This window comes from Felis catus, chromosome F1, assembly GCF_018350175.1.
Source record: "Felis catus isolate Fca126 chromosome F1, F.catus_Fca126_mat1.0, whole genome shotgun sequence".
Lineage (NCBI taxonomy): Eukaryota > Metazoa > Chordata > Mammalia > Carnivora > Felidae > Felis > Felis catus.
Genome location: NC_058384.1, coordinates 64,500,995 through 64,518,878, shown reverse-complemented (window position 1 = coordinate 64,518,878; position 17,884 = coordinate 64,500,995). Strand labels below are relative to the sequence as shown.

Below are 17,884 nucleotides of genomic sequence, written 5' to 3'. Positions count from 1 at the left end.
GGGGAGCGAGGAAAACTTCCATAAAGTACCTTGAAGACCGTGATGGGGAGTTTTCATCTGAAAACCAACAGGGATGTCTGGGTAGGAAAGGGACAAGACAAAACAGGTGCTTCGTGGGGACAGTCCCAGGGGGAATTGGGCGGTGAAGAGGGAGGGAACGGAGGAGAGAGGGTGGCTGGAGTCAGGGAGGCCTTTAGGGAGGCTGCTGCGGACACTCGGGCTGGTTGGGGGACAGAGGAAAGGGCGGGCATGTAAACCGGGCGGCAGAGGGACAGGCAGGCTCGTGGGGGACAGCTGAGGTGGGGGGCCGCTGGCTGGGAGGGAGAAGTTGCTCCAGATGGGCAAACAGACTGTTTTAGAAAGCTCAACGTCTCAGTTCACACTTCGTGGACCCCAGTGGAAGACGGGACCCCTGCCTGGAAACAGGGAAGGAAGCTACGGGAGAGGAGGCCGGGCCCACGTGGGGCCATCTGTGGGAATGAAGACGGGAGTCCCGCCTGCATCTGTAGGTGAGGATTCTCTGCCTTCCCGAACTCCGGAAGGGTGGAGCGACAGAGCCTGGGACTTGGCCTCGGGAGTACCAGGGACGGGCTGTGGTAAGGCCCCGGGGGCCGGGAGAGGCAGAGTCGGGCCAGAGAGAGGGAGCACCACGGCAGGAAACACACGTGTTAGGTGCTGAGCATCACTGCAAGCCCTCTACCAGCAGCGACTCGTTCAATCCCCAACTGTTACTGGCGCCGTCATAAGGCTGAGGGGACGCACGTCGTAGCTGCCGAGCGGTGGAACCGGGATTTGAACCCAGGGAGTCTGACTCCAAGGCCAGGCTCTTAACCGCTCCACCCACGGCCTCCCAGGTGGGGCCCGAGCGGGAAGAAGCCCTGGGACCACGTGGCGGAGAGGCCTCCCGACGGCTGCCGCGTCCTCCCTGTGTTTCCCAGCTCCCCTCAGAAGCCTTAAGGATGGGCCTGGGGGCTTAGGGGTGGGGTTTTTTTGTTCCAGAAGGTGGTCTCCCGTTCCTTCCCAAACTCCATCTCAGATTTCTTTCCTTTTTTATGGGATGCGCTTCCTGAAGTCGAACCTAAGTCCTTCCAGCCGCGGCCCCAACCCTTTCCAGGGCCTTCTGCCCCTTGGAAAAAAGAACGTTATGGCCCTGTCCTGGGAAGTCACGGCCTAAGAGGCCGGAAGTGCTCAGGCCCACCTCAGCCCTGCTTCCCCGGGGCCACTCGGGCCAGCTCCTACTTCTCTCCACATTCCAGAGCCAGCCCCTCCCTTCTCCCCACCGCCTCAAATCCAGCGCGGGGCTGGCGGACACCCACGGGAGAGGTTTTCCCACAATCCCCTTCTCTTTGCCCTTTCAAGGTTCTGGCGGGGGAGGGGATGGAGAGGGTCCCCCCCCCACCCCGAGGCACCGTGCCCATGCAGAACGGCAGCGTCATGTACGAGAAACTGGAATGAGGGAAGAGAGGCGCTGAACTCAGCCCGTGGGGGAGCTGCGGTGACGGGGGGAAACTCCCGCAGTTCGGTTTCCAGGAGCTGCCCTGCCAACCACCCTTCCCCGGGCGCTAAAACCCTTGCAGTCCAGACCTGCCCACCGTCTATGTTTCCGTAGTTCCATCCCAACGGCCTCCCTGCCCCTTCCGGGGCCTCCCCACTGTCCTGGACCGCTTGGCCTCAGCCTGGACAGTGGCACTGACCAGTCAGGCAAGAGGAGAATCTAGGCCGGGAAGGGGAGGGGGAGTGGAAGGTTTTTTTTTTTTTCCTTCCGTCCTACATAACCCTTGGCAGGAAAGTTGGGGGCTCCGTGGCCCCACGTCTCTTTCTCTCCCCCACCGACGCCGGGGGACTCGGCCCGTCTTCCGTCTCGCGTGCAGAGGCCGAGCATCTCGCCAGGAGGCCCAACAGGCCTTTTCTCCTCGGAGGAAGTGGGTCTCTCGGTATGACCCGCCCCCCAGGACCCTAAACCGCTCATCCCGTGGATCCCAGGATGATCCGGAGGGCTCTGAGCCCACCCAGATCCAAATGTCAAGCCTCTCTGGTCCCTTAGGGAGGACAAGGGAAGAGAGGTCCCTGGGTCTTCTGCCGGGCCCTCCCCTCCAAGCCAAACGACCTGGAGCTACAAATGAGCTCATGTATGGAGGTGCAGGTAGGGGCACGGGAAGAGGTGGGGGGCTGCCGGTGGCCAGACAGCTAACCCTCCCATACGAACGCAAGCGTCCCTAGACTGCATGTGAGGCAGATGTTGGGAACACAGATTTTTCCCCCCCTCAGCGTAGGGGGCTGCAGTGGAATTCCGCATTGGAACCACAGAAGGAATGGACCCATAACCCTGCTCACCAACCCCCCCCCCACCCCTCCATTCCGTGGAGTCATTGCCATATGATACCGACTGAGACAAGTTGGCTGCTCGGGCTCCGGCTGGGTGGGGGGGGGGGGACGGCTCAGAAAACAGCAACTCCTTTCAGGACCCAGGCTGGCAAGGGCTCCGGGAGGCCGGACTGGCCCAGATCGCCCCCCAACACCCCCTCTCTCCCTCCCTCGCCACCACCGCCAAAGGACAGAGGGGCGGGGAAAGGGGGTTGGCCCTGCCCGGGCCATGCCCATCGCCTCCGCAGCCCAGCCCTGGCCCCTCTCCCTGGCGTGACGCCGTCCCTCCCCCTCCCTCATTTCCTGCTCCCCGAAGAAGTAGCTAGAAGCCACAACACCTGCCTCCTTCGACACTGGGTCCCCCGCAACCAGGCCACACCCTGAGGGATTCGCAGGCCCTACCCTCAGCACAGGACGGTGCCCACCATTGCGCCAGGAACACGTTCGGAAACTCGCAGAGATTAGGGAGAGGGTCCGGAGATGGAACCAAATAGAACGCAGCGGGGGCTGCTGGCCCCTCCTCAGGCCGATGGCTTGGTGCCCTCCAGGCCCTGCCGAGCACCCCTGCACCGAGACCCTCCTCACGCCAGGGCCCCAAATCTCTCATCTTCTCCCCGCCTCCCCCCCCCCCGAACTCCCAAAAGCAGTCCCGGTGGGGGAACACATCAGACACCACAGCCGAGGCAGACGGGCCCCAAACCTTTAGCCAGAATTTGTGCTGATAAGCAACAAATTCACGTCCTGAGCCCTGGCCTCCTTTGGGCCCTCCACCCCCCACCTCACTCTGGGTGCTTCATTAGCAGGAGTGACATCTCAAGTAACCAGAGGCCCCCCTCCCACTTTGTCCCAGATCTGTCCTTCTACCCATCCCAGGGGCACAGCTCTCCTCCCCCAAATCGGGAAGCTTTGACCCTTATCTCTTTCCTCACACCGCTGCCCTTGGTCACTTCCCGGTGGGGACAAGGGCTGGGATGGGGAAGGGGCATCTCTGCCTGGAGCGTGAATGTCTCAGAACCCAACCTGCCCTTCTTCCTCTCGCAGGAGCGGCCCTGCTTGCTTCCCAGGGACCCTAGTGTGACCTACCTGGGGAAGGGGGCAAGAGATGGGGAGGGGGGGCTTGACATGCAGGGCAAGTGGGAGTGGAGGGACGAGGCCAAGTGGGCAGGGGTCCCAGGCACACCAGGCTCCCGCGGCTCGCTAATCCCAGCGGTTTGTGTCTCTGCTCCCATGTGTGGACTCGTGATCAATGGGTGTCACTACATGAGTGTCACAGTGTGGGGAGGGGGAAGGGGCTGGCATGGGAGTGGGGGTAACCTGACCATCTTGGGAAGAGAGGGCGCTGTCCGGAGTGCCGGAGTGGGCGATGCGTGGTTACCTGTATGTGGTGGTCACTGTATCCCTTGAGAGGGCTGTGATGCCCTGCCCGGTCCGCCTGGTGGGAAGGGGCATGGGCAAAGCCCCTTCTTTAGCCCAATGAGCTGGAGGTGACCAGCATGGGTAAGGTTTCTTTCTTGGGGAGCCCTTCCCAGGAGGGGCTGTTTGGGGTCGCCCAAGGTGGGAAGCTGGGGAACAGGACAGTACCGCTGAGACCAGACAGGGTGGGGACCGAAGGGCTGGGGTTCCCCCTATCTTTGGGGAGCGAGGTGGGCAGGGCTCCATCAGGGCCAGGGTCTTACCTTGGGTCCGGGGTGGAGTGGCCCCTCGGACGGGCAGCGGGACAGACGGACTGACGGACGGACGGACGGACGGACGGGGCGGGCAGGAATGAGGAACCGAGGCGAGCGACGGGTAGAGCCGGGACTCTTAAACCCGGAGCTGGGATCAGATAAGGGCTGGTCCGGGGGCCGGGGCCGGGGTCGGGCCGGCCGGGGGCAGAGCTGGGCCGGGCCGGGCCGCCCCCTCCCTCCGCAGCGCCGGAGCCAAACTTTGTGTGAATGGAGGGGCCCGGAGGGGGCCGGCGGGCGGGGGCGGGGGGCTGCGGGCGGGCCAATGGGGACGTGGAGCGCCAGGCCCGCGCCGCCGGGATTGGAGAGGCCGGGGCGGGGGGCGGGGCGCAGGGGGCAAGGAAGCGGAGACCCAGACAGATGGAGGCGCAGGGCCGAGCGCAGCGCCCGAGGAGCGGGACCCAGACAGACTCCGGGAGGAAAAGGGACGCGAGACGATGGGCGAAGCGATAGGGGCTGCGCTGGCACGATGACAGGGGAGAGGCGGCGGCGGCCGTGTCAGCGACGGGGAGCGGGCGCGGGGGGCGGGCCGGGCCGAGTTAATGAGCTGGAAATGAACTCGGGACGGCCCGGTGGCCCTGCGCGCAGCGCCAAGCGGCTGGCTGGGGCTGGGCTCTGGCGCGCTATCCCTCTGCCGGTCACCGGGCCCTAAGCCCTGCGTGAGGTCCCGGGGGCCGAGTGCGCGGACCAGCCTCCCCGCCAGCAGCCCGCCGGGTCCCGGAGCCGCGACGCGGCGGGGCGCGCGGCGCAGGTGCGAGGCGCTGGAGGCCGCAGAAGGGGCCAGGTCCCTCTACTTAGGGGGTCCTGGCAGATGTGGGGCATCTGATAAGCGCCCTGAAGAGCGCAGAGGATTCAGGTCCTGGGAGATGATGCGCAGGGCAGCCGAGGCAGAAGGAACACAGTCACCAAGTCCTCGGGACACATGGAAATACAAGTCTGCTTGGGAAACGGCGGCACACGGGCCCCCTGGACTAGACAGAGAGCAGGTGGCAGTTCTTCTCAACCCCGCCGTCACCAAGGTCTGCTCTCAGTATCCGAATCCGTGCTTCCAGTGGTTCCAATCCACAGGCTCCCGCCCTGGGCATTTATTAAGGAAAGAATCAGTTCCCCATTTTGGTTCATCATAGATATTTAGATATTTAACTATATTAATCAGTAACCGGCATTATCATCTTGAGTTGATATACATCTTGGAAAAAAAAAAAAAAAAAGCAAAGAAACCTGAAACGTTTTAGTTTAGATCTGCCTCTAGAAGCCATACGCTGGGTAAATGTACATTTGAACTAGCCCCCCTGGGGGAGGGAGCTGGGCCGCAAGCCAGGCGCCACAGGTGAGGTGTCTGTGTTGGGGAAAGAGAGGACGGTGCCAGCTGGGGGTCAGCTCTGGGTTCCTGGAGGCCAAGTCTTGAGCCGAGGACAGACGAAGCCCTGGCAGAATTTTAGGAAGATAAATCTGGAGGTGAGCGAGATGGTTTGGAGGGAGGGGCCAGCAGACCGCAATGCCAGAGCCTTGATTCTTTTCTCTTTCTCACCTCATCTGAGCTAACCAGAGCCTGCCCCCTCCTCTCTGCCGCATCCTTCAGCTGTGCCCCAGGACACCGCCCCTCTCTGGCCAGGATCTCTGCAGCTGCCCTCTCACGAGCATCCCCACCTCCAGTTTCCGTCACTCGAACAATCCTGCGGATCATGAACTCCTACATTTAAGGCTGAACACCTGTAAGGTACCAGCTCTCTGAAACACAAACCTGACTGTGTCCCTTCCCAATGTAAAAGCCTTCAGTGGCCGCCCGTCGGCCAGAAGGAAAATCCAGATGCCTCGCCGTGGGACAGAAGGCCCGCTGTGACTTAGACGTGGTGTCCTTCCAGCCCCGTCCGCCTCCACTGGCCCTGTGCGCCCAAACCTACAGCCGCTCGCTCCTCCAATGCCGAAGGGTTGGTCCTGTGTTCTCTTCGTGTCCTTGATCTCTTTCTGTGTCTGAGGTGGAGCCTTCATCACTGACAACGCTCTGGCTCTCATCTCCAAGTTACACTCAGATCTCTGTGTTCAGCCTTGGGCTTTCTTTCGAGCATCTCAGTTCCAGCTGCTGGTGGGGGATTTCCGCTCCGCCCGGACAGGCCCCAAACCGAACTTATCTTCTTCCTCCTCAAGGCTGGCAGCCCTCGTGACTTCTTTATTTCTGTGTTTCTCCTGGTCAATCACATTTTTTTTTTAAGTTTATTGGTTTATTTTGAGAAGGGGGAGACACATGAGCAGGGAAGGGGCAGAGAGAGCACATGAGCAGGGAAGGGGCAGAGAGAGAGGGAGAGAGGGGATTCCAAGCAGCCTCCATGCTCTCAGTGCAGAGCCCAATGTGGGGCTCGAGCTCACGACCTGTTAGATCTCGACCTGAGCTGAAACCAAGAGCCAGAGGCTTAACCGACTGAGCCACCCAGGCGCCCCTCCCTGTCGATCAGATTTAAAAACTGAAACTGATCTCCACTCTTCACCCTTCCCTCTGCTCCACCCCTTGACACGTCAATTAAGCCACCAAATCCTGCCAGGTCTCTCTGTTATATTTCTCTAGGATGTCCCTTTTCATTTCATGGCCACAGCCAGGATCAGGAAGATCACTGACAGCCCAGGCCCTGGACCCACCCTTCCCCCTTCTCTCCATTCTCAAAGGAAGAGACAACCTGTTTTCACCATGTCAGTCCCTGCACCCCTCTATCAACCCCCAAACAGGGTGCCCCTTGCTTCCTGGGCACGGTCCAAGCTCCTCAGCTCGACGCTTTTAGGCTTTTAGGGTATGCCTCAGAGAGGCCAGGGAGGAAAGAGCCAAGGACGGGAGCAGAAGAGATACCTCGTGGTGAAGGAGAGGTCTCTGGAGGAGTTCTTTGCAAATGGCTTGCACCTTCCCTGGAAAGCAGAAGAGCCATTTGCTAAAAATCACGGTGTGGGGCGGGACCGGGCAACTAGAAAGAGCTCAGAAGTTCTAGAACGGCAAGGGTGCAAGACCGTGGAAAAGTACAGATGGCTCAAATGGAACTGTGGTTTTCTACTTTTAAAAGAGTGACTTAAATGGAGTTTTTGTTCTTAAGTCATGTGTTACAACATATATACACATGTACCCATCGCATATATTCCTTTGTAGATATTGTCGAACAACAGTTCTCACTTTCTCAAATCTTTTTACGGAAAAGAGGTCCTAAGGGCGCCTGGCTGGCTCAGTCGGTAGACCATGCAACTCTTGATCTCCAAGTTGTGAGTTCAAGCCCCATGCTGGGTGTAGAGCTTACATTAAAAAAAAGAAAGTCCTAGAATAGTCACTAGAAGCCCAATAGGGAACCCATGATAAAGGACATAAGGAATTGGTATTTGTGAGTGTTTATGATAGAAGATACATATATCACTTGAGATGGGGAAACCGAGGCTCCGAGAGGTGAAGTGGCTTGCCTTGCCTATGGTTACATAGTTAGAAGGTGTTAGTTTCAGAACCTGAACCCACACGTGTTTGGCTCCAAAGCTCCTCTCACTAGAGTGAATTTGCGTAGGTTAAACGTAATCTTGTCAACACGCACGCAGGTTAGTATGAAAAATTTGCCACGGTTGTGACATCCATGACCACCACCTTCTCCTGGGACCCGTCTGTTCCCCGTGAAGTGAGGACTAATTCTGGACCACCCCTCCGTGGTGGGTAGGGGAACCATCTTTCTCTGAAGACCTACCCCCTTCTCTCAGTGTAGCCAACTGTCTTCTCGATTGCTCCTTTCAGATTCATTCCTTCCGACTTCGGCCTCGTCTCCTCTTTGACCTTGCTCTGGAAAGAGTGGAGATGATCGATTGCATTGGACACTATGGGGCTCCGAGCAACATTTGAGCTCAACAAATTTCCATCAGTAGTGGGCACCTCGTAGCTGGATGATCCAGACCACAGAGGACCGCGAGACGGAGGGACGAGGCTACATCGCCCCAGTCACTAAAGGATTATTGTTTAGGTATACGTACCCCCTCCCTCCGCGAAATGCAGTGTACATAAACCCACGTTTATAGGACGGAAGTTGAGGGGTGCTTGATCACATTGCTAACGGAGTCTTCCCAGAATTTCTTTAACTAGGTGGCTCCTCTCGTATCTTTCCAGTTGGGTCCCACGGATTAAAATCCCAGTGACACCCAATACACTGTGGTAGCAGAGAGACTACAGGGAATAAAGAAACAACCAGGGACCAGGAGCTGGGATGCCTGGTCTTAGTCCTGCCTAAGGACCCATCCCAGACCCGGAAGGTGAGGACTAATCCTGGACCACCTCTAAATGCCAGGACTTTTAAATCCTGAGCAATCGGCACCAATCCTATCAAGCAAGATAGACCTGTTGATGAGAAGGCTCTGATCCCCTAGCTGTGCTGGAAAAAGCCAGAAGGCCAGGATGTGCCTCAGCCTGGGGTGCCCAGTGGGGTCCCCCCTGTCCTGGTGCTGTGCTCTGCTCCCCTCCCCCCATTCGCTCTGACCTCCACCCGCATCCACTGCTTCAATCGTATTCTCCCTCTGCTCTGAGTTTTCTCGGGCCCCAGTTCCCTTGAATTTATGACAATTGTTATCGTTTCTGCCAGATTGGCCTCCCTGCTCCACTAAATTCATATCCTCAACCATCTCCTGTTTTCCCATCATACTTCCTCTCCCACCTCCAAGATTTTACCCAAGAAGTCTCATGATCTCGTTCAAGGAAACCTTCCCAGACTGGTTGGTCCCAGGGCTCCCACATACAGCTGTACAGGCTGTGGACTGCACAGAGGCACTCACTGAGGGGGCAAGCTGAGAACTGAACGGCATTCGGCTTGCCAATCCTTGCACCCTGGCTCAGAGCTGTATCTACTAGAAGGATCCCCCTTTTTATTTTTGCTTTTGCCCCAAAGTACCACTTACTCTCCAAGCCACATGCCATAAGGAATGCACCTGCCCAGAGCGGGCTCCTTTCTCTACCTCGTAACGAGGTTCTTTGTGGACCACCTACGTGGCCCCGGCCGTGCCCCTCCCGCCCTCAACATTCTCAAGTTCCAAACCCAGTCTCCCACCATCACCACTGTACTGACATGTTTTACCAATTCCTCGTAAAGTTGCTTTCCCTGTCGGGATGCCAGAAAGCTGGGGTCTTGCACTCTGGAACCTAAGAAAACTTGATTCCCTCCCTCTGCTCAAGCTCAATGAGAAACAAGGGATTGAAGTTAGAGACCAGGTGAAGTCCAGGACCTGCACAGGGGAGAGGGGGGAGGCACCTCAGGGGCCGGGTGGTGGTCAGCGGGACTGAGGCAGGGGGCTGGCTGACACCCTCCGGATGGGCCTGCCAGCCCTGTGACGCCCCCCCCCCCACCCTCAGGAAATGGGGCCAGTTCTATGCAAATGCTCTCTTGCCCAGGGGTCCGGTTTCCTCCCTCTGAGCTCCTGGCACAGCAGAACCAACGTGAGCAGCTGCTTGGCAGGACAGAGAAGGGCAGGCTAGCAGTCCCAAGGCTCAGGTGACAGGGCCGGGCCCAGGAGACGGGGATGTTGACTGGGGCTTTAACAGCCCTCCTGATGCCAATCTCGGGCTGAAAACTCGGTATTTCCACTTGGAACAAGAACCGTGGGCAGGAGGGCTGGGCAGAGGAGGGCGGTGTACCCGCAGCGCCCCCTGCAGGCCTCACTGGGTGGCACCGAAACAGAGGAAGGAGGAGCAGGGTGGGGGTATCGGGAGATGCCCCGGATGAGGGTAACAAGGAGAAGAGAGACGTAGCCAGCACCTGCGGAGCATTTACAAGGTGCCAGGCGCTGCCTCATGACAACCCCCAAAAGGAGGAGACTCTCTTGGAGATGGATAATTCTCATTTCTCAGGTGAAGAAAGCGATCAGAGAGGTCAAGTAACTTGCTCGAAGCCACCCAGCTAGCAGCGGACAGAGCCGGGACTTGAACCCGGGACACCGCTTCCCGAGATTATACTACTCAGTCACCACCTTCTCCACCTCCTCAGATCATTCCAGCAACTTCTAAGCCTCCAGTGTCCGTTTCTACATCTTCCCGGCCCCGCAGTGAGCCGGGGACACACGTGGAGGACGGTGGCCGCTCTCTCTGCCTCTGTGACACTTGGCAACTCTCTTCCCCTTTGTGCTTTGGTGTCTCGTCCCTAAACGGAGAACACCATACCCCTCTCGGAGGGTGTCTCCCGGGGTCTTTAGAGGAGGTGTGTGGCCAGGTCATAGCTGGCGCTCAAGGAATTATCGGTAGTGATATTCGCGTTCTGTGTCTGCCTGTCTTTCTCCCCCACTGGACCACGTGCTCCTCGTGGGCAGCGACTAGGTGTCATTTCTGTAACCACCCCCACCTAGCACTTTGCCCAGCACCCGGGCTCTGCGGAAGTTGGTCGCACGGAGAGTTTTAAGCCCTCACCTAGGCTTTTCTCTCCGTTGGACGTTTGCGTTGTTTCCAGACTTTTCGGTAGTAGCAAAATACACTTTAAAGCCCTTCTATCTGGGTTGCCTCGTGTGATCCGCACACCCCGGGAAGCAGGTTCAAAGGGGAGGTTTGTCTGCGTCCGTACCCTGTGAAAAGTGGATCGCTGGTGGTTCAAGGAAGGAAGCAACTCCTTGGGTCACGCCATAAACCAGTGACAAAGATTAGAGCCCCTGACCCCGCCTCCCTTCCTCGGGTGGACCTCTTTTCTCTCTAGCGATCTCCTCCTGGATCGGATGGCCTCTCCGAAAGGGGGCGACATGATGGTGCCTGCCTGAGGGTCATGCCTGCACCCAGAGACCCCTGCTGGAGGTGATGAGATGCCAGCTCCCGGGGGTGGGGGTGGGGGGCTCGAATCCCCAGGAGATCAAACGCCTTATTCCCAAACACGCCAGGGCCCGTATTTTCGCAGAGCAAGAAGCTTCTCAGGGAGCGTGCCAGCTTTTTCCTCTTCTCTTTTTTTTTTTTTTTTTTTTTTCCTGAGGGGGTGAGGAGGCGAGCTCTGAGTTGTCCAGGAGGAGGGACTCGGGCTAAAAATAGCTATGGCGTGTGGCTCAGCCTCTAGTGGTACCCAGGACTGGGGAGGGGAGGGGGATGCTCTAGAGCTGTCGCCAGACTGGTTGCTGTGGAAACAGGAGAGGAGCAGGGGAGCCTGGGAAGTGGATGACACGGACGGCCAGCCCTAGTCGGAGCTGCCGCTACGTTTAGGAGGAACAGCGGTGTCCTGTGGCTCCCACCCTCCAGGGGGGCCGGGGAAGGGGTGGTGTCAGGGGCATGGACGCTACCCCCCAGGGGTCTCTGCTGCCGGCTACTCTCCTCTCCACGCGCTGTGAGTTGAGTTGCGGGGGACTGGGGTTTGGGCCCCTAAATCCAAGGCAAGCGGGGGCTTGGGAACAGCTCGTTCCTGAGGGAGCTTGCACCAGAGCCCCTTCCAAAAAATAACCCCCCCCCCCTGCTGGCCAGCACTCCGCAGGGGGAGAAAGGGAGATCCAGGAAAATGTGGCCCTGGGGTCTTCTGGAAAGGGGTCACAGCATGCACAAGAAATAAGGAGTAAGCTGGAGGAACAGGAGTCTCTGGAGGGAAGGTGCAGAAATCAAGTCTATTTCACACCTTTACCTCCCCACTGAGAAATATGCAGCCTCCGCTCAGGAAGACAGGCGAGGGGACACGAAGTAAGGCTCGCCTAGATCCCCGGGGCGGTGGAAAGCAAGAGAATTCTGGGGGTGATCAGACCCTGGGGTTCCTGCCCACCCCTGTGCAGAGAGATCTGCCTAAGCGGGCAGATGGGGGCTCAGATGACCTAAGACCCCGAGAGAACATCTGGAAGCCTCCCTGGGGCTGACGCTAGGAAAAGTGGGAACCAGGTACTTTTTTGCATGACTTGGGGTCTCTGAGCCAGTCAGTGCTTAGAGAGAACTTCTAGCGGGCATCCCTGGCTGCAAGCAGGGAAAGGGAAGCTCATTGTGGGGGGAGGGAAAGACCCTGATCTGCCCTGGACCCTGTGTCCCCTGACTCCTCTTGGACAATCAATGTGGGGGAGGTGTCCCTAAGTTCCAAGGCGTCTTTTTTTATTTTTCCTCCTGCCCTCTACCCCAAACACACACACACACACACACACACACACACACACACACACTCCAGCCGAACACCTCATTCCAGAACTTAAATTCTGGAGCGCCGGGATTGGAGTTGTATATCCGAGCAGTCTCTCCCCGGGGCCTTGGTCAAACATCCAGGCCATCTGTGATCCTTGTCGCCTTCCTCCTGTCCAGCCGCCCCTCCCCCATCCCAGCCAACCCAGGTTTCCCTGGAGTGGGCGGAGAGAACGAGTCCCAGGAAGAAGGGAAGGTTGAACAGGACCACGTCCTTCTTCTAAAGCTTTCCTTGCAGGGGTCTGGGGCCGGGGGAGGGGCTCTGGACCTCTCTCTCAGCACCCTGCAGCCCAGATTGCTCCTGGGGGGAAGAATCTGAAGCGAAATCAGGTGGGCTTCCCTTGGAATGTGAGCTCTGGGCCATATGGTGGGGGGGGGGGGGGGGCTGTGCTTAGGGTAGCCAGTGGGAGGCTGCCGCCAAAGAACGGGAGGGAGCGGGGAGGTAAATGTGGGTGCTTACTGCTGCACTGGATCCGACTGAACAGGGCTCGAGGGGGGACGGGGACTAGAGGGGTATACAAGCCTAACTCCTCGTGAACTTTGTGCTTCCTCTACCCCGGCGGTCCGTGTTGATCTCATACCCTGCAGCCCTGCTGCCCCTTTTCAGGCCGTCCCCACGGTGGAACGAACCCGGGGGACGTGGGGCTGACACCCATCAGCGATGAGCGAGCTCAGTCCTCCGGGAGGACTGCCAGTGGGAACGTCCTAACGTGGGAACGTTCAGCCCCTGCCCCCTGGAGATGCTGCCCTGACCTTCCGCCCCTTCCACGCCTTCTCGGGCAGCAGCGGGGGGGGGTGGGGGACGACAGATGTGGGGGGAAGACGACAGATGTGGGAGGGGGCGGAGCGAGCGAGGGGCGCGAGGGCCAAGGAGGAGGGCTGCGTGCGGGGTTGGGAGGGGGGGCGGTGAACTTGGGACGGGACAGTGGGGGTGGAGGGCACGTGGCCCGCGCAGTCTGGGGCGCGCGCGGAGCGGAGGGGGGGAGGGGGGACGGTCCTCGGGGCCGGGGTCCTTGCCCGGTGGGGGAGAAGGGCAGTGGGCCGGCTTAGGGTGTGAGGCAGCCCCCCACCGCGCCCCAGGGTGGGGGCCGCGGGGCGCCCCGGGCTGGGGGCGGGGCTGGGGCTGGGGGTGGGGCTGTGTCTGAGGGTGGGTCTGGGGGCGGGGCGGGGGCCGCGGGGCGCCCCGGACTGGGGGCGGGGCGTCCCGGGCTGGGGGCGGGCCTGGGGCTGGGGGCGGGGCTGGGGCTGGGGCTGTGTCTGGGGGCGGGGCGGGGGCCGCGGGGCGTCCCGGGCTGGGGGCGGGGCTGGGGCTGGGGGTGGGGCTGTGTCTGAGGGTGGGTCTGGGGGCGGGGCGGGGGCCGCGGGGCGCCCCGGGCTGGGGGCGGGGCGGGGGCTGGGGGCGGGGCTGTGTCTGAGTCTGGGGGCGGGGCGGGGGCCGCGGGGCGCCCCGGGCTGGGGGCGGGGCGTCCCGGGCTGGGGGCGGGGCGTCCCGGGCTGGGGGCGGGCCTGGGGCTGGGGGCGGGGCTGGGGGTGGGGCTGTGTCTGAGGGTGGGTCTGGGGGCGGGGCGGGGGCCGCGGGGCGCCCCGGGCTGGGGGCGGGGCGTCCCGGGCTGGGGGCGGGCCTGGGGCTGGGGGCGGGGCTGGGGTGGGTCTGGGGGCGGGGCGGGGGCCGCGGGGCGCCCCCCCACCCCCCTCCCGCCCCCTAGAGCCGGCCGGCGGGGGCTGAGGCTCGGCGCTCCCGTCCCGCAGGCCCCCTGCGGCCGCCGCCATGGCGCGGGCCGGCGCCCCCCGCTCCCCGGGCCCCGAGCCGCCGCGCCGCCGCGGCCGCCAGCGCTACGTGGAGAAGGACGGCAGGTGCAACGTGCAGCAGGGCAACGTGCGCGAGCCGGGCCGCTACCTGACCGACCTGTTCACCACGCTGGCCGACCTGCAGTGGCGCCTGAGCCTGCTCTTCTTCGTGCTCGCCTACGCGCTCACCTGGCTCTTCTTCGGCGCCATCTGGTGGCTGGTGGCCTACGGCCGCGGCGACCTGGAGCACCTGGGCGACGCGGCGTGGACGCCGTGCGTCAACAACCTCAACGGCTTCGTGGCCGCCTTCCTGTTCTCCATCGAGACGGAGACCACCATCGGCTACGGGCACCGCGTCATCACCGACCAGTGCCCCGAGGGCATCGCGCTGCTGCTGCTGCAGGCCATCCTGGGCTCCATGGTGAACGCCTTCATGGTGGGCTGCATGTTCGTCAAGATCTCGCAGCCCAACAAGCGCGCCGCCACGCTCGTCTTCTCGTCGCACGCCGTGGTGTCGCTGCGCGACGGGCGCCTGTGCCTCATGTTCCGCGTGGGCGACCTGCGCTCGTCGCACATCGTCGAGGCCTCCATCCGCGCCAAGCTCATCCGCTCGCGCCAGACGCTGGAGGGCGAGTTCATCCCGCTGCACCAGACCGACCTGAGCGTGGGCTTCGACACGGGCGACGACCGCCTCTTCCTCGTGTCGCCGCTCGTCATCAGCCACGAGATCGACGCCGCCAGCCCCTTCTGGGAGGCGTCGCGCCGCGCCCTGGAGAGGGACGACTTCGAGATCGTCGTCATCCTCGAGGGCATGGTGGAGGCCACCGGTGCGCGGGCGCGGGGGGGGGGCGGGGAGGGACGGGGGGGGGGTGCGGGGGCGGGCCGGACGGAGGGCCGACAACCCCCCCCGGGGGGGGGCCGCGAGGTCGGGGTCACCGGGATCGGGGTGGGGGTGGGGGCACGGTCGCGGAGCTCACACTTGCTGCGTGGCCCGGCGAGGGCCTCTGGTCCCGGCGACGCTCCCGACCCCGGGAGGGCCCGTTCCCCTTACCGTGCCCATTTCTCAGACGGGACATTGCGCGGCGAGGAGAGGTTGAGACGGGTGTCCATAGTCGCGGGTGTAATAAGCGGATAGGGCAGGGGTAGCCCGGCTCCGGGGTTTGGTGGTCCAGAGTTGGAAGGTGGAAGATGGGGTACCTTCAGGGCTTTCTCCATCGCTGAGAGGGTCTGGGCCCCTGAACTTGGTGGCGAGGGCCTTCCGTGGCTTGAGCTACTCCTGGGCTGGAGCTTAGGAACAGGCTGACAGCTGGGCTCACTTCTGCCTCAGCTTCCCCAGCCATCCGAGGACTCCCGACTTCCACTGACCAAGGAACTAGATGATCTTAGCATTGCTAGCCCCTTTCCAGAAGGAGCTGTCAACACCCCCTGCCTGGGTGATGTCCGGACCTTCGACTCAGGCCTACATAGTGAAGGGTTTGGGAGCAGGTAGGAAGAGGCCAGCGCAGGGGCGCAGATGAGGTCCTTCCAGGCCTCAGATCTGGAAGCCGGAGGAGGGTACGAAACCGCAGAAGGCTGCGGGGTATGGCCTGCGCGGCGGCCTCTGCCGGCTTCCCAGGCTGGTGCCCTCAAACCCCTTTCCTGGCCCTTCCTGCCAAGCCTCTGTTGCACCCCCCTCCGCCCCCCCCGTGCCCCCCATGGCTTCCTCACCGCCCCCCCCACCCCCCCGCCATGCTTGCCCTAGCCCTTGCCCCTTCCCCTCCTCACCCCGTCCCGTTCCTTGCTGTCCAGCCACTTGTCACTCGCCTGCCGGGCCCTGAGCAACAGCCCTAAGGAGAGGGGTCCCTGCTGCGCCCTCCCTCCCTCACAGCCGCTCTCCCCCCAGGGTCCCTTCTGCCTCTTCTTCCCCTCCCCCACTGGACACTTCCTATTCCAGCCTTCGCCAGAGGAGTCAGAATGCCAGTGTCCCCAAGGTGTCTCAGGGCAGTGCTTGCAATGTGGAGAGCCGGTCCCTGGCTAGCTAACGTTCCGTCTCCCGTTCCCCCTTGTTCTGAGGTGGACAGGAGCTGGGGGAGAGACCCTAGGGGAGGGTCGCCTGCCCTGGTGGGTGTGCCAACCCATCAGGGAAGACGGGACACAGCCCCAGGGCGAGCAGGACTGGGGAGGGTGGCGTGGAGGAGATCGGGAGGGGAGCTCGTCCGACGTTTCTAGAGAGACAGAGCTGGAGAGGACGGTAATATTTTGGGTGAGAGAGTCAGGATTCAAAACGCTTTTGAAAAGCCAAGTAAAATGAGCCAAAGCCCAACGAGATGACATTTAAAAGGAATAAATATAAAATTCTACATTTAGGCTTTAAAAAAATCACTTATGTAAGCACCGCATTGAAGAGCTGGGGCGAAAAAAAACCGGGGGTTTCAGTTGGCCACAGGCTTAATGTTGCAGCAGTGTGATCCAGCTTCCAAAAACGCTTATGTAACGCAGTCTTGGGCCCTATTAGCGACAGCCTCATGGCCGGGAGAGAGGTGGTGAGCCCTCTCCATGCGTGGCGCGGGCCACAGCCGGACACGTATCACGCTCAAAGTGCCAAAAGGGGTCCCCTCGGCCATTCAGGTTTGCCATCAAGACGGCAAAATCGGGGGGAGCCAGGTCGCATGAGGAAGGATGGAGGGAGCCAGGGACGTGCAGCCTGAAGAAAAGACGTGATGGGCCCCGAGGCTCCTGTTTTCAGATACTTGAAGGGGTGTGAAATGGCCAGCGGCAGAGTTTAGCTCTTATTAGAAACAAACAACCTGTTCGGGGCGGCAACGCTTGTGAGGCGCTGAGCGCCCCATCCCGGGTAGTGGGAAGGAGAAGCTCGATGCCCCGTCGTCGGGCTCCAGTGGGACGGCCTGTGTGCAGAGGGAGGTTGGATAGATGGTCCCCAAGGTCAGTGTCAAGGTTAAGCTTCTCTGATGGGGCACCTCCCACAGGGAGGAGGGGAGAGCGTGGGCTGGGGGTCCAGAGAGCGAGGGCGGATGCAGGAGAGGGGGGAGCTGGGCGGGTATGGAATGAGAGGCAGGAGAGGGAAGCCTGGGGCTGGGATCCCCGCCCCTCCCCCGCCCCGGCCACGACCCGCGTCCCTCCCCGCAGGAATGACCTGCCAAGCTCGGAGCTCCTACCTGGTGGACGAGGTGCTGTGGGGCCACCGGTTCACGTCGGTGCTCACGCTGGAGGACGGCTTCTACGAGGTGGACTATGCCAGCTTCCACCAGACCTTCGAGGTGCCCACACCCTCGTGCAGCGCCCGGGAGCTGGCCGAGGCCGCCGCCCGCCTAGACGCCCATCTTTACTGGTCCGTCCCCAGCCGGCTGGATGAGAAGGTGGAGGAGGAGGGGGCCGGGGAGGGCGCGGGCGGAGGGGCCGGCGCGGACAAGGAGCAGAACGGCTGCCTACCGCCCCCGGAGAGCGAGTCCAAGGTGTGACCAGTTTTCCTCCAGACCCCTGTGGCAGGGCCAGACACCGGTACCTGGGAGCTGGATGGCGCGGGCGGAGGAGGAGGCAGGCAAGGCCCCCCCGGGGGACGCGCTGAGGCCGGAGAGCCCCCTCAGAATGGCAAGCCCAGAATCCAGCGGACGGCGCGGGGCCTGGTTTCGGGAGGACGGACGGTGGGGACGGGTAACGTGCCAGCCTGTGTTCGGCCCTCACGTCCGTTCACGGGTGGATGGATGGGCAGAAGGATGGGTCTATGCGGGGCCAGATGGGGAGACGGGAGCAGACGGATGGACGCCGGCGGGGAGGCAGACGGACAGACGCAGGTGGCGGGCCCGCCCGGGGCCGCTGCTCGGCCCTAGGGCATCTCTGTGCGAATTCTGGAAAGGCGCCCTTTCCCTCCGGAACCGATGCCGTCCCGAACCAGAGG

General features: G+C 61.6%; 2 protein-coding genes and 3 long non-coding RNA genes across 9 annotated transcripts in view; 2 read left to right on the top strand and 3 right to left on the bottom strand.

Annotated features, from left to right (window-relative positions):
• Window positions 1-4,297, bottom strand: part of KCNJ10 (potassium inwardly rectifying channel subfamily J member 10) — a 29,263-nt gene extending 24,966 nt beyond the window's left edge. For 2 of the 3 annotated variants that reach the window (XM_019822328.3, XM_019822329.3), the window contains exon 1: window positions 4,041-4,297. The gene's annotated coding sequence lies outside the window, so the exon portion shown is untranslated. The remainder of the gene's footprint in view (window positions 1-4,040) is intronic. The other variant, XM_011291108.4, reaches the window with a different exon arrangement.
• A 1,007-nt stretch (window positions 4,298-5,304) lies between these two features.
• LOC109495801 lies at window positions 5,305-14,304 on the bottom strand. 2 transcript variants are annotated; one of them, XR_002739295.2, is made up of 4 exons: window positions 14,179-14,304; window positions 10,486-10,637; window positions 6,928-7,884; window positions 5,305-6,275 (listed from the first exon to the last, which is right to left on the bottom strand). It is a non-coding gene; the product is annotated as an uncharacterized LOC109495801 (long non-coding RNA). The 2 variants fall into 2 exon arrangements; XR_006591457.1 differs by having other exon boundaries at window positions 7,793-7,884.
• On the top strand, window positions 5,909-8,715 carry LOC109495800. Its single transcript, XR_002151496.3, has 2 exons — window positions 5,909-6,019; window positions 7,840-8,715. It is a non-coding gene; the product is annotated as an uncharacterized LOC109495800 (long non-coding RNA).
• KCNJ9 (potassium inwardly rectifying channel subfamily J member 9) lies at window positions 11,236-17,447 on the top strand. Of its 2 annotated transcripts, XM_045048457.1 has the most exons (4): window positions 11,236-11,377; window positions 12,322-12,531; window positions 13,951-14,816; window positions 17,116-17,447. In XM_045048457.1, the coding sequence occupies exons 3-4, from the start codon at window positions 13,970-13,972 to the stop codon at window positions 17,445-17,447; spliced, it is 1,179 nt and encodes a 392-aa protein (XP_044904392.1). In that variant the 5' UTR covers window positions 11,236-11,377; window positions 12,322-12,531; window positions 13,951-13,969. The 2 variants fall into 2 exon arrangements, with proteins under 2 accessions (XP_044904392.1, XP_044904391.1); XM_045048456.1 differs by having other exon boundaries at window positions 11,236-12,531.
• Window positions 16,272-17,286, bottom strand: LOC111558404. The gene is made up of 2 exons (XR_002739296.2): window positions 17,145-17,286; window positions 16,272-16,874 (listed from the first exon to the last, which is right to left on the bottom strand). It is a non-coding gene; the product is annotated as an uncharacterized LOC111558404 (long non-coding RNA).
• Window positions 17,448-17,884: the final 437 nt, after the last annotated feature.